Below are 13,204 nucleotides of genomic sequence, written 5' to 3'. Positions count from 1 at the left end.
ATTTTGAACCAGTCCAGTTCTAACTGTTGCTTCTTGACCTGTATACAAGTTTCTCAGGAGACAGGTAAGGTAGTCTGGTATTCCCATCTCTTTAAGAATTTTCCAGTTTTTTGTGATCCACACAGTCAAAGGCTTTGGTGTAGTCAGTGAAGCAGAAGTTGATGTTTTTCTGGAATTCTCTTGCTTTTTCTGTCATCCAACCAATGTTGGCAATTTGATCTCTAGTTCCTCTGCCTTTTCTAAATCCAGCTTGATCATCTGGAAGTTCTTGGTTCATGTCTATTGAAGCCTAGCTTGGAGAATTTTGAGTATTACATTGCTAGCATGTGAAATGAATACAATTGTGTGATATTTTAAACATTCTTTGTCATTGCTCTTCTTTGGGATTGGAGTGAAAACTGATCTTTTCCAGTCCTGTGGCCACTGCTGAATTTTCCAAATTTGCTAACATATTGAGTGCAGCACTTTCACAGCATCATCTTTTAGGATTTGAAATAGCTCTGCTGGAATTCCATCCCCTCCACTAGCCCACTTGACTTCGCACTTCAGGTCACTTGCAGTGACGGTGGGCCTTAGGAAGCATCACTACAAGTACAATATAGTAGCATATAATACAGTATTGAGGATACTGCAATTTCACAAAAATGTATATAGAGAAAATTCTCAGGTGTTGTCTCATATGATTGGGTATATGTCTGACTCCCTCATTTTATACCTTTTGTCTGTTAACCACTCGTTCTTAACTTTCATTTCTTTGTTCCTCTATGTTGCATTCAGAAATGTTTTCCAGTTCACTTATTCTTCCTTCGACTTAATCTAATTTCTTGTTCAAACTGTCTAGGTAGGTGTCTTTGATCTGACTTTTCAACACGTATACACCTGGCACTTTATATCCTTTCCCTTGTAGTATTTGAAACTAAAGCCTAGGTCACAAGAGATTGCTAGATACACTATGTATGCATAGATTACTGAATCACCTCTCTGGATTTTTCTAGCCTATCTCTTTTGATTTCTGGTTTATTTTCTTGCAAACCAGATATGCATTAAAATCATTAAAAAATTTAGTCAGTGTTTTAGGCATTGTATCGCAGCAAGGTTACTAAGGATATTTCTTTTATAGTAATACTGAAAATGGAAGTTTTTATTTAAATTTAGTGAGGGAAAATTTAATATTGAAGAATGCAAAGTCTTGTACAAAATTCCTTAAGGCTAAAGGTTTTTATTAGTTTCAGTATGACTCAGCAGTATGAGGAAAAACTAGTAAAGTAAAAGTACTTTTAGGTTACATTAACAGAAATTAGAATCTGTTATCAGGAAAGTGATAGTTGTACGATATTTTAATTATCAGACCTCACTTACTCATAAGGAGACATTAAGAGCCTGAGAAGTGTTTGGAGAAAAGGAACTAGTGAAAAGTCAGAGAAGATGATAGGTGCCTATCCTTATTTGAAGGTTCTCTGGGGCCTGTAGTTTTTATATGCATCCAGGTTTCAGAACTGGGATCAGTGGGAATTTGTAGGGAAATATATTTGAGTTTTATTGGGCTTCCTTGCTAGTTCAGCTAATAAAGAGTCCACCTGCAATGCAGGAGACCCTGGTTCTATTCCTGGGTAGGGAAGATCCACTGGAGAAAGGATAGGCTATCCACTCCAGTATTCTTGGGCTTACCTGGTGGCTCAGCTGGTAAAGAATACTCCTGCAATATGGGAGACCTGGGTTTGATCCTTGGGTTGGGAAGATCCCCCAGAGAAGGGAATGGCTACGCACTCCAGTAATCTGGCCTGGAGATTTCCATGGACTGTGTAGTCCATGGGGTCGCAAAGAGCTGGACATGACTGAGCGACTTTCACTGTTTTTTAATGACTGTTTTCAGGATTATTTTCAGAAAGTTCTATTAAAGGAATGTCTATACTGTTTTCCATAGTGGCTGCACTAATTGACATTCCTACCCATGAATCAAGATTCCCTTTTCTCCACATCCTCTCCAGCATTTTTATTTGTAGACTTCTTGATGATATCCATTCTGACAGGTGTGAGGTGATATATCATTGTGGTTTTAATTTGCATTTCTCTAATAATTAGCAATGTGTAACTTCAGCTTTTTCTACTAACTCACAGGTGGTGAACTTTGGTGGTTATCTGTGGAAAATTTTCTCTTTCCCTGCACCAGTGACCACAATCACTGTGTATTCAAAGGAATGAACAAATACACAGTAATTTTAGTAATTTTAATAATAACCTGTCTTAAAATCTACCAGTTAGTTTCAAAGTCAAATATTATATAAATAGTCATCATCAGAAGTTGCTTTTGGCACAGTGTCTGGCATATCATATCAGTAGATATTTGTTGACTGAATGAGTGAACATTGACATTTATTGTTCTTTTGCTAAAAATCCAGATTAGCAATGAAATTGATAATGTGATAGAAGAATCCACAAAAACAGCCACTGAGCAGGTTGCAGAATTCAGTATCCACCTTTTGGGGGAACAGTACAATGAAGAACTACAGGACCCCTCCAGCTTTCACCACCAGCGCCTTGTAGAAGACTTTATTTCAGAGGTGGGTGATTTTGAGGATATGTTTTTATTCTTTTTTGTATACAAGATAGTTTGCTGGAGTTGTAAATTTCCCATGTTAACACTGGTTAAAGGTAGGTTTAAGACTTAAGCTTTCCATCTACCTGATTTGGTGAGTAGTGATTTAGCCATTTCTTTAGAAAGCTCTGTGAAAATTTCACCAAAAGATGAACTATTTCACTGAAACAAAGTTTTGTATCCATTTGTCATATGCCAACAAATAAATGCTATTTCCAGCTTTGGCCACACAGCCAAGGAAGAATGTGTTCTGTGGCATGGTTTTTACTTGACAATATTTGGAGAAATGAGCATCTTTGAGATACTATATGTAGTGTGTTATTTTTCTTGAGGGAACAATAAATTTAATTTCTTTTAATTTTTATTTGTTATTCTTTTTTAATGGTGAACATTTTTGAATAGTTAATGCATAGGTAGTATGAAGCCCCAAGCTCAAGGGACAAAAGGACATCCAGTGAAAAGTAAATTTTCCTTTTATCTCTGTTCCTTGGTTAGAAGTATTTTTAAAAGAGAGTTTCTTTACAGAATTGTGCATTAGACCATCTTACAACTTTACTTTCTGGAAGAATTCTATCTAGGGACTTGAAGTTGAGATTTTTTTCAAGATACTGAGGGCCCATCTCCTCTCTCTCTGTCAAGTGAGAGGGTACATTAGTCCTCCTGTTTATTTCTTTTCCATCCCTCTTGATGGAGTTCTCTGTGGCCAAGTTTTTTGATTCCATTACCTTGGACTAATTTCCTTCTCTAGACATTGTGTCTAGATGAGAAAGAAAAATATACATCTCTCAGCCAAGCAACATCATTACAGCCATCAGACACAGGGAGTGTGGGCTAGACAATTAATTTTCCTAGCTGTGTGGCCAATTTGTGAGGCTATATGGTATGTGGAAGAAATGTCAGCCAGGCCAGTGTCCATTTGGCATCAGACAGTGTCTTGGATCAGCTCTTTGGTTCTCTCTGCTCTTGGATTAAGGAGCCTTTAATAAACCTCCATGTTTGGATAAACAGTTGTGCTAAATGACTGCATATTTAGAGAAGGTCTAATAAACAGTCTGAAAAACATTTCCAGCAGGGACTTTATGAGGTAGGTAGCTATTGGCTCAAGGTGATTTGAGGGTGATGAAGGATCAGTTCCTTCTCTGGCCTATTTCTACATATGGGTCCTTTTACATGGAATGATATGTCTACCGATAGCCACTTCCCTGTGTGGAGCTGCAGAGTCAGGGTCGTGTCTCTGAAAGGTCCTGTCTCCACATATACTGCAAACTGAAGGAGACCCTCAAGCTCTCTCCCTTCAGGACACAGACATGGGAGTTGTTCTTTCAGTATTATTTTTTCGGGTAATGCTGGAAGATACACAGGGAGAAAGAAAGCCTGCTTGGGAGGATTGAGATTCAGGAGCTGTTACATTTTTTTTTTTTTTTTTTAATGAGCTGAGAAAGATAAACTTGGGGTGCCACCAAGAGTGACATCAGAGAGGGAAAGGTCATTGTGATAGGCTTTGGAGTGTGGATACCTGACGACAGCCACAGAATCAACACCATGTCCTCGCATAGTGCTTTGTGTTCTGCAGGCTGCTGTGTGTCGGTTTGCTAACAGCAGCCAGGTGGATAATCAGCTCCATTTTATAGATGAAACCCTTCAGGGTGAGTAACTTGTTCATGGTCATTTCAGCTTCTAGGAGTGGAAGGGAAAATCAGGTCTCCTCCTTCCTTTGAAACTGTTCTTTCCTTTATATCATACAGAGTCCCCTTCAATTATTTTTTATAATTTTATTTATTATTTATTTCTGGCTGTGCTGGGTCTTCGTTGCTGCACAGACCTCTCTAGTTGCGGTGAGCAGGTGCTACTCTCTAATTGTGGTGTGTGGGCTTCTCACTGCAGTGGCTTCTCTTGTTGCAGAGCATGGGCTCTAGAGTCTGCGGGCTTCCGTTGTTGCAGCCTGTGGGCTCAGTAGTTGCGGCTGCTGGGCTTCAGAACGCAGGCTCAATGGTGGTGGTGGTGCATGGGCTCATTGCTCCATGGCATGTGAGATCTTCCCGGATCAGGGATTGAATCCATGTCTCCTTTATTGGCAGGTGGAGTCTTTACCACTGAGCCACTAGGGAAGCCCCAAGTCCCCTTCATTTTAATTCAGGTGAGAAAGCTGTGGTGAGCCTCACAGTTCTCCCACTCCTGGTCCCAGTTATAAAATCATATTTATCAAAGGAAAGAGGATGAGGCATGTGATTCAGTGAGAAGAGTATGAGCTTCAGTGTTAGAAAGACTGATGATTTAATGAATTCTGATTCAGTCACTCACCAAATGGATGATCCTGGGCAAATTAGTTGATATCTCAGTCTCAGTTTCCTCAATTGCATAATAGGGAAACTATGTATCTCTTGGCGATTGTTGCAAGGATTAGAAGTAATATTTCAAAGCACCAGGCACATAGCAGTCACTCAGTAAATTGTACCTGTTATTAATCTTGTTGCTAATAAACTGGAATGACTTCTTACATCTGGGCACCTATGTAGTAGCTAACGGGGTGTGATGAATTAGAAAACATGTTTAAAGTCAAAAAATGGCAAAGCCCCAGAAGAGATGGGTTTGTTGTTGTTTACTCACTAAGTCATGTCCGACTCAAGTTCCTCTGCCTTTCACTATCTCCCAGAGTTTGCTCAAATTCATGTCCATTGAGTCACTGATGCCATCACGTCATCTCATCCACTGCCACCCTCTACTCCTTTTGCCTTCAGTCTTTCTTAGCATCAGGTTCTTTTCCAGTGAGTCAGCTCTTTGCATCAGGTGGCCAAAGTATTAGAGATTCAGCTTCAGCATCAGTCCTTCCAATGAATATTTAGGACTGATTTCATTTAGGATCGACTAGTTTGATCTCCTTGCAGCCCAGGGAACTCTCAAGAGTCCTCTTCAGCACCACAATTTGAAAGCATCAATTCTTTGGTGCTCAGCCTTCTTTGTGGTCCAGTTCTCACATCTGCATGTGACTACTGGAAAAACCATAGCTTTGAGTATACAGACTTTATTGGCAAAGTGGTGTCTCTGCTTTTTAATATGCTGTCTAGGTTTGTCATAGTTTTCCTTCCAAGGAGCAAGATGGGTTTAGTATTAATAACAACATGCAATAACACTGCATTTTGCAGCTAATGAAGTACTTTTAGCTATGCTCATCTTAATCTTAAGAACTGATATGTTTAGTGGGCATTGAAGCATTAAGTACTATGAAAGAAGACTTGTGCCTGGCCACTCTGCCAGTGAAAAATAGCCGAGACTAACTGTCAGTCTTTGCATTCCTAGTCCTGTGGAGTTTATCCCCAGCCCCATCCTCCAAGAATTAGCACTTCTCTGTTTTCTCTCAGAATAAAAACAAGGAGAATTATTGTAGCCAAAAAATTTCATGGGTTTGGATTCTTTATCCACAAGGCAGAAGGATTTTTGGTGAACCAAGATTTAAAAAAAAAATCTAATTCTCCTGATTTTATGAGAACTTGGTTTTAAAAGCAGGTGCCCAGAGATAGCTCCAGTTCAGTTCAGTTCAGTCGCTCAGTCGTGTCCGACTCTTTGTGACCCCATGGACTGCAGCACACCAGGCTTCCCTGTCCATCACCAACTCCCGGAGTGTACTCAAACTCACGTCCATCAAGTCAGTGATGCCATCCAACCACCTCATCCTCTGTCATCCCCTTCTCCTCCCACCTTCAGTCTTTCCAAGCATCAGGTTATTTTCTAGTGAGTCTGTTCTTCACTTCAGGTGGCCAAAGTATTGGAGTTTCAGCTTCAACGAACATTCAGGACTGATTTCCTTTAGGATGGACTGGTTGGATCTCCTTGTTGTCCAAGGGACTCTCAAGAGTCTTCTCCAACACCACAGTTCAAAAACATCAATTCTTCTCTGCTCAGCTTTCTTTATAGTCCAACTCTCACACCCATACATGACTACTGGAAAAACCATAGCTTTGACTAGACGAACCTTTGTTGGCAAAGTAATGTCTCTGCCTTTTAATATGCTGTCTAGGTTGGTCATAACTTTTCTTCCAAGAAACAAGTGTCTTTGAATTTCATGGCTGATTTTGGAGCCCAAGAAAATAAAGTCCGTCACTGTTTCCATTGTTTCCCCAGCTATTTGCCATGAACTGATGGGACCAGACGCCATGATCTTTGTTTTCGGAATGTTGAGTTTTAAACCAGCTTTTTCACTCTTCTCTTTCACTTTCATCAAGAGGCTCTTTAGTTCCTCCTTGCTTTCTGCCATAAGGGTGGTGTCATCTGCATATCTGAGGTTATTGATATTTCTCCCAGCAATCTTGATTCCAGCTTGTGCTTCTTCCAGCCCAGCATTTCTCATGATGTACCATGCATATAAGTTAAATAAGCAGGGTGACAATATATAGCCTTGATGTACTCCTTTCCCAATTTGGAACCAGTCTGTTGTTCCATGTCCAGTTCTAACTGTCGCTTCCTGACCTGCGTACATTTTTCTCAAGAGGCAGGTCAGGTGGTCTGGTATTCCCACCTCTTTAAGAATTTTCCTATTTGTTGTGATCCACACAACATAGTCAATAAAGCAAAAGTAGATGTTTTTCTGGAGCGCTCTTGCTTTTTCGATGATCCAGCGGATGTTGGCAATTTGATCTCTGGTTCCTCTGCCTTTTCTAAATCCAACTTGAGCATCTGGAAGTTCACAGTTCACATACAGTTGAAGCCTGGCTTGGAGAATTTTGAGCATTACTTTGTTAGCATGTGAGATGAGTGCAACTGTGCAGTAGTTTGAGCATTCTTTAGTATTGTCTTTCTTTGGGATTGCAATAAAAGCTGACCTTTTCCAGTCCTGTGGCCACTGCTGAGTTTTCCAAATTTTCTGGCAAATAGCCCCAAAGTCCACTAATAACTTCTCTTGTTCTGATGTTGGCCCCATAGTGACTTAACCTGATGAGACCGTCACCTTCTGAAATGTTGTGGGTAAAATGTTCGATTTTGTTAAATGTGTATTTGTACAGAACCTCATATTTTTTGGTATTTAGTCCAATCTATCACTTCCCCCTGCTTTAGTCACTAAGCTCATACTGGTTTATGTAGCCTGATTTTAGAAACTTGGTGATAAAACTGGTTTCTGCAGTTGTGATGCTCATAAATTGATATTTTGACCAGTCACTGCTTTATAACTTCCTCTGTGACCACCAGTCAACAAAGCCTAAGCCCAGGTGTGCAGATTTCTCTCTTATGTTGGCTGTGTTCACAGTCCTTGGTGTCATAGGAATGGGAAACAGATGCCACCAGACAGTTTACACTTACAGGAAATGAACTCCTGACTGTGTGTCAGGGTGTGTGCTGTGGCCAGATTTCTAATCCATACAGTTACATTTTAAAATGTTATTACAGTTTCTTTTGAAACTAATCCTTTTTTTCACATTTCATCACATACGGGAAAAAATAGTGTTTTGCCAATAAAAGTATGTTTTTTATAATTTGGAAAAAATTAATATTAAAGTAAATCAAAACCTTAAAAAACAAAATTTTAAAAACACCAATACAGTATACTAACGCATATATATGGAATTTAGAAAGATGGTAACAATAACCCTGTGTACGAGACAGCCAAAGAGACACTGATGTATAGAACAGTCTTATGGACCCTGTGGGAGAGGGAGAGGGTGGGAAGATTTGGGAGAATGGCATTGAAACATGTAAAATATCATGTATGAAACGAGTTGCCAGTCCAGGTTCGATGCACGATACTGGATGCTTGGGGCTGGTGCACTGGGACGACCCAGAGGGATGGAATGGGGAGGGAGGAGGGAGGAGGGGTCAGGATGGGGAACACATGTATACCTGTGGTGGATTCATTTTGATATTTGGCAAAACTAATACAATTATGTAAAGTTTAAAAATAAAATAAAATTAAAAAAAAAATAAAAATGTGGCAGGGTTGTGGTAAAAACTATTTTCTAATACTGTAACAACTAGAAATTTCTTAGCTTTCTAATCCATGTATATCCATGTATGTGTACAAGTTTCTAATACTTACAAACAGTGCACTTTATATTCTACTCTTAAAAACATTTTGTGTGTGCTTTTTTACATTTCTACGTAGTTACAAATTTTTTATTTTTGATAGGTGGAAAATGCATTTACTGGGTTACCAGGCTACAAGGACATTCGTGTACTTGACTTTAGGTAAATAGACTTTTAAAATGCATAGGTTTTATAGCAGTCTTTATTTCAAATGGATTATCCTTTTGTGTTTATTGTATATACTCTTAACAACAGTGATTAAAAAATGATGTGAATTCTTTAATTTGGTGTTCTTTTGTTAAATTCTTATTCCTAATGCTGGTTTTTCAGGTGAGGAAACCGAGTTAAAAAAAGGCAAAATAATACATTCAAAGAGATATGCTAGATCTGTAGTTGGGCCAGGGTAAGAACTTAGGAATTCATGTCTCCAGCTTGCTGCTGAGAAGTTATGTGTTTTTATTTGGCACTGAGGGGAACCTGGAGTAAGGTTAGATGTGATCTAGTGTGCTCCTAAAGGCTCATCAGTACTCCAGTGAGGTCCCTTTGACGTCTTGATGTATAGTCATTCTGGAGGGGATGTGTTTATCAGCATAGCAATTCTAGGTAAATCGGACACCTCTTTTTAGGACATTGCTTCCCTGTCTAAGACCAGCAGCATCATACTTGTGCACATTTTATTGAGTAAATACTTTGTACTGGCCACTTTACGTTCCTGAGTTCACATAATCTTCAACCCTTTTAGCAAAAATATTGCTATTAATATTTATTTCGAAGAAAAACAAATAGGTTTAGAAGGATGAAGTATTAGCCCAAGGTCAGAGAGCAGAAGAGGGATTTTGAAACAAAGTGGCTATCTTTATATCTCTGGCTGTTAACCTCCAGTGCTAGACTGAGTCCTCTGAAGCTTTGCAGCATGTGGATGGTGACGGTGGCCCAGCTATAGCTTCAGGGGAGCACGGACTTAATTGACAGTGTCTACATCTTAACTTTGGCATAGTCTCATCATAACTTCTGAGTTTTCCAGAAATAACAGCAAGCACTTACATAGCATTTATAGTGTGCCAGGCTTTCTATCCATATTTAACTCATTTAATCCCAATAGCCGTACTGTGAGATAGTTACTATTATCCTCATTTTTTTTCTGGTAAGGAAACCAGAGCACAGGAAATATATGTACTTTATCTAGGAACTCAGCTAGTTATTGATGCAGGGGCAAGGGCAAGCATGGTAAACTGACCTTCCATCTCCTCTCATACCATGAGCTGTCTCCCCAGTTCAGCCATAGCACTTGGCAGGAATACTGTCTCTAGTTATGACTAAAACTGACATGAGAAACTGAGACTTCTGAAGTCCTCTCTCATTTGACAGCATATGAAAGGCAACATGACCTTTGGGATCAACCTGCCTAGCTTTAAATCCTGCCTTTGGCACTTCTGCTTGGATGGTTTTGGGTAAATTAACAAGCTTTAACTTCTCATTTATATAAAAAAAGGTAATATATAAATTTATATGAATCGTGCTTTATTTAAAAATACTTTTGAAATACTTTGAGTAAATTATTTAGTGTTTTTATTCCTCAGTTTCTTTACCTGTAAATGGGGATATTCATGGTCCTTAATGAGTTTTCATGAAGATTGAAAGAATTAATTTTTGTAAAATGCATAGCGTAGTTCTTGACATTTGGAAAGTCCTTTTAAGTGTCTGACACAGAAAATCAATAAATAAATATTAAAGACTATGCAGTATCCTATAGGTTAATCAATTTGGACCTTTCCCAACTCCTTGGAATCTTACTATAAGTTATCTGATTTTCTTTTCATTAATTTTAATACCATTTAACATTAGTATTGTAACATTGTATACATAACACATAACATTTAACATTGTATCCCCCCAAAAATGTTCCAATTTTGTTAATGCCAACAGCTGGAGTTCTCTGCTCACTTACTGAAAAAAGTTTATTTATAAAGTGATAACCATGTATTAATTGTTCAAAAGTATTTTTAAGAAGTTTAAAGACAGTAAAGACTATAGATTTTAAAATAGAATACTTTCTCCACCTTTGCTTTCTTCCTTCATTGTACAGGTATTTGTCATTATCTAGTACTATACAAGCATTTTCATTTGAAGAAACATTTCAGAGGAAATACATTAAGAGCTTGTACTTTGATTAATTATATGACAATTATAACTTGCTTAAACTCTGCTTAACACTTTCCATTTTTATTTTCAGGTCCCCTAAGGAAAATGGCAGGTAGAGTACCTTTTGACACTTTCTGTACTGTTGACCTAATTAGGAAATAGTTTAGAAAATATGGTAGCGCTAGGTCCAAGGGAATATGGCTCAGTTCTTTTATTACTTCCAGTATCACTGTCCAACTTCTTAGAGATCATTTGGCAAACATTATTTGTTAAGAGTCATATATTAGATATTTTATACTTTTTCATACTACATAAACTCTGTCATATCTATTCACTTGGAAGTAGTGTAAGCGATACATTGAAAATGAATGAGTGTGGCTGTGTTCCAATAAAACTTATTTATAGATCCTGAAATATCATTGTCATATGGTGTTCACATGTCACAAATGTTGTTATTTTGAGTTTTTTCAACCATTAAAAAATATAAAATCCATTAACTCATGGACAGTGGGCTGGAGTTAGCTCATAGTCTGTAGTTTACAGACTTCTATCATAGACTGCTGACTAACAAGTACTTATATTTTTTAATCTGTTAATTTTTATTTTAAAACTTTTATTTTTTTGAGGTATAGTTGATTTATAATACTATATATGTTTCAGGTGTACTACATAGTTATTTTAAAGGTTACACTTACACTCCATTTTTAGTTATTATAAAATATTGCCTATATTCCCTGTGCTGTATAATAAGCCTTTGTCAAATACTTTAAAATACTAAGTTATGCTTAATTTAAAATTAGTATGAAAATTGGCATTCATAAAGCACTTTCAAGTATACTGTTGTCATTGAGTAATATAACCAAGTGTCATTTTAAGTGGTAAATGAAAAGAAGAAAGCTGATTTCTATCACAGTTCATTTGTAAAAACAGTTGCTCTCTGGAGTTTCTTAGAAGCACAATCTTAAAAGCATAGTCAGTCCCCTTTTTGAAAGTTGCTTGTCTTTTTGTCTTTGAATTCAAGTTTGTTTAAAATTTACTTTCTCTTGAAAGATAAATAATAATAATGTAGAATATATGAAGCAAATTCATAGGCTAAGCACAGGGATGTTTAGAGATAAAATAACATTTCTTCATTTAATTTTTTTAATTTTAATTCTTCTTATTGAAGTAGAGTTAATTTATAGTATTAGCTTCAGATGTGGAACATAGTGATTCAGGGTTTTATAGATTTTATTCCATTTGAACTTATTATGAAATATTAGCCATATTCTCTGTGCTGTATGTACAGTATATCCCTGTAGCGTATTTTATACATAGTAGTTTGTATCTCTTAATCCTCTACTCCTGTCCTGTCCTGCCCCTCCCCCCTTTCCTCTTCCTACCAGTAACCATAGTTTGTTCTATATATCTGTGAGTCTGTTTCTGTTTTGTTAATTTGTTTATTTAATTTTTTAGATTCCACATATAAGTGATAACATAGAGTATTTATCTTTCTCTGTCTGATTTATTTCACTCAGTGTAATACCTCCAGGTATCCATGTCATTTTGCCTTCATTTATATAAGATCAGGGGCTTCCCTGGTATCTCAGTCAGTAAAGAATCTGCCTGCAATGCAGGAGACAGATTCCATCCCTGGGTCAAGAAGATTCCTTGGAGAAGGAAAAGACAATCCACTCCAGCATTCTTGCCTGAGAAATCCAATGGACAGAGGAGCCTGGTGGGCTACAATCCACATGGTTGCAAAGGGTTGGACACAACTTAGTGACTAAACCACCACCACATATAAGATATAAATATAATATCTTACATTTGCAAAGGGTTTTCTGACTTCCTCATTTTCGTTTATATTATTTTAGCAAGTATTTACTAAGTATCCTAAAAGACGATGCTGTGAAAGTGCTGCGCTCAATATGCCAGCAAATTTAGAAAACTCAGCAGTGGCCACAGGACTGGAAAAGGTCAGTTTTCATTCCAATCCCAAAGAAAAGCAATGCCAAAGAATGCTCAAACTACCGCACAATTGCACACATTTCACATGCTAGCAAAGTAATGCTCAAAATTCTCCAAGCCAGGCTTCAACAGTACGTGAACTGTGAACTTCCAGATGATCAAGCTGGATTTAGAAAAGACAGAGGAACCAGAGATAAAATTGCCAACATCCTCTAGATCATCGAAAAAGCAAGAGAGTTCCAGAGAAACATCTGCTTTATTGACTATGCCAAAGCCTTTGACTGTGTGGATCACAACAAACTTTGGAAAATTCTTCAAGAGATGGGAATACCAGACCACCTGACCTGCCTCTTGAGAAATCTGTGTGCAGGTCAAGAAGCAACAGTTAGAACCAGACATGGAACAACAGAGTGGTTCCAAATCAGGAAAGGAATATGTCAAGGTTGGATATTGTCACCCTGCTTATTTAACTTATATGCAGAGTACATAATGAGAAACACTGGG

General features: G+C 37.8%; 1 protein-coding gene across 8 annotated transcripts in view; it reads left to right on the top strand.

Moving 5' to 3' along the window:
- Positions 1-13,204, top strand: part of IMPG2 (interphotoreceptor matrix proteoglycan 2) — a 78,686-nt gene that overhangs the window by 27,311 nt on the left and 38,171 nt on the right. For all 8 annotated transcript variants that reach the window (XM_025282999.3, XM_025283006.3, XM_045165318.1 and 5 more), the window contains 3 exons: positions 2,400-2,561; positions 8,712-8,770; positions 10,842-10,862. In XM_025282999.3, the coding sequence (XP_025138784.3) occupies positions 2,400-2,561; positions 8,712-8,770; positions 10,842-10,862 (242 nt within the window). The remainder of the gene's footprint in view (positions 1-2,399; positions 2,562-8,711; positions 8,771-10,841; positions 10,863-13,204) is intronic.

This window comes from Bubalus bubalis, chromosome 1, assembly GCF_019923935.1.
Source record: "Bubalus bubalis isolate 160015118507 breed Murrah chromosome 1, NDDB_SH_1, whole genome shotgun sequence".
Taxonomy (NCBI): Eukaryota; Metazoa; Chordata; class Mammalia; order Artiodactyla; family Bovidae; genus Bubalus; species Bubalus bubalis.
This window is presented reverse-complemented; position numbering and strand designations above follow the sequence as displayed.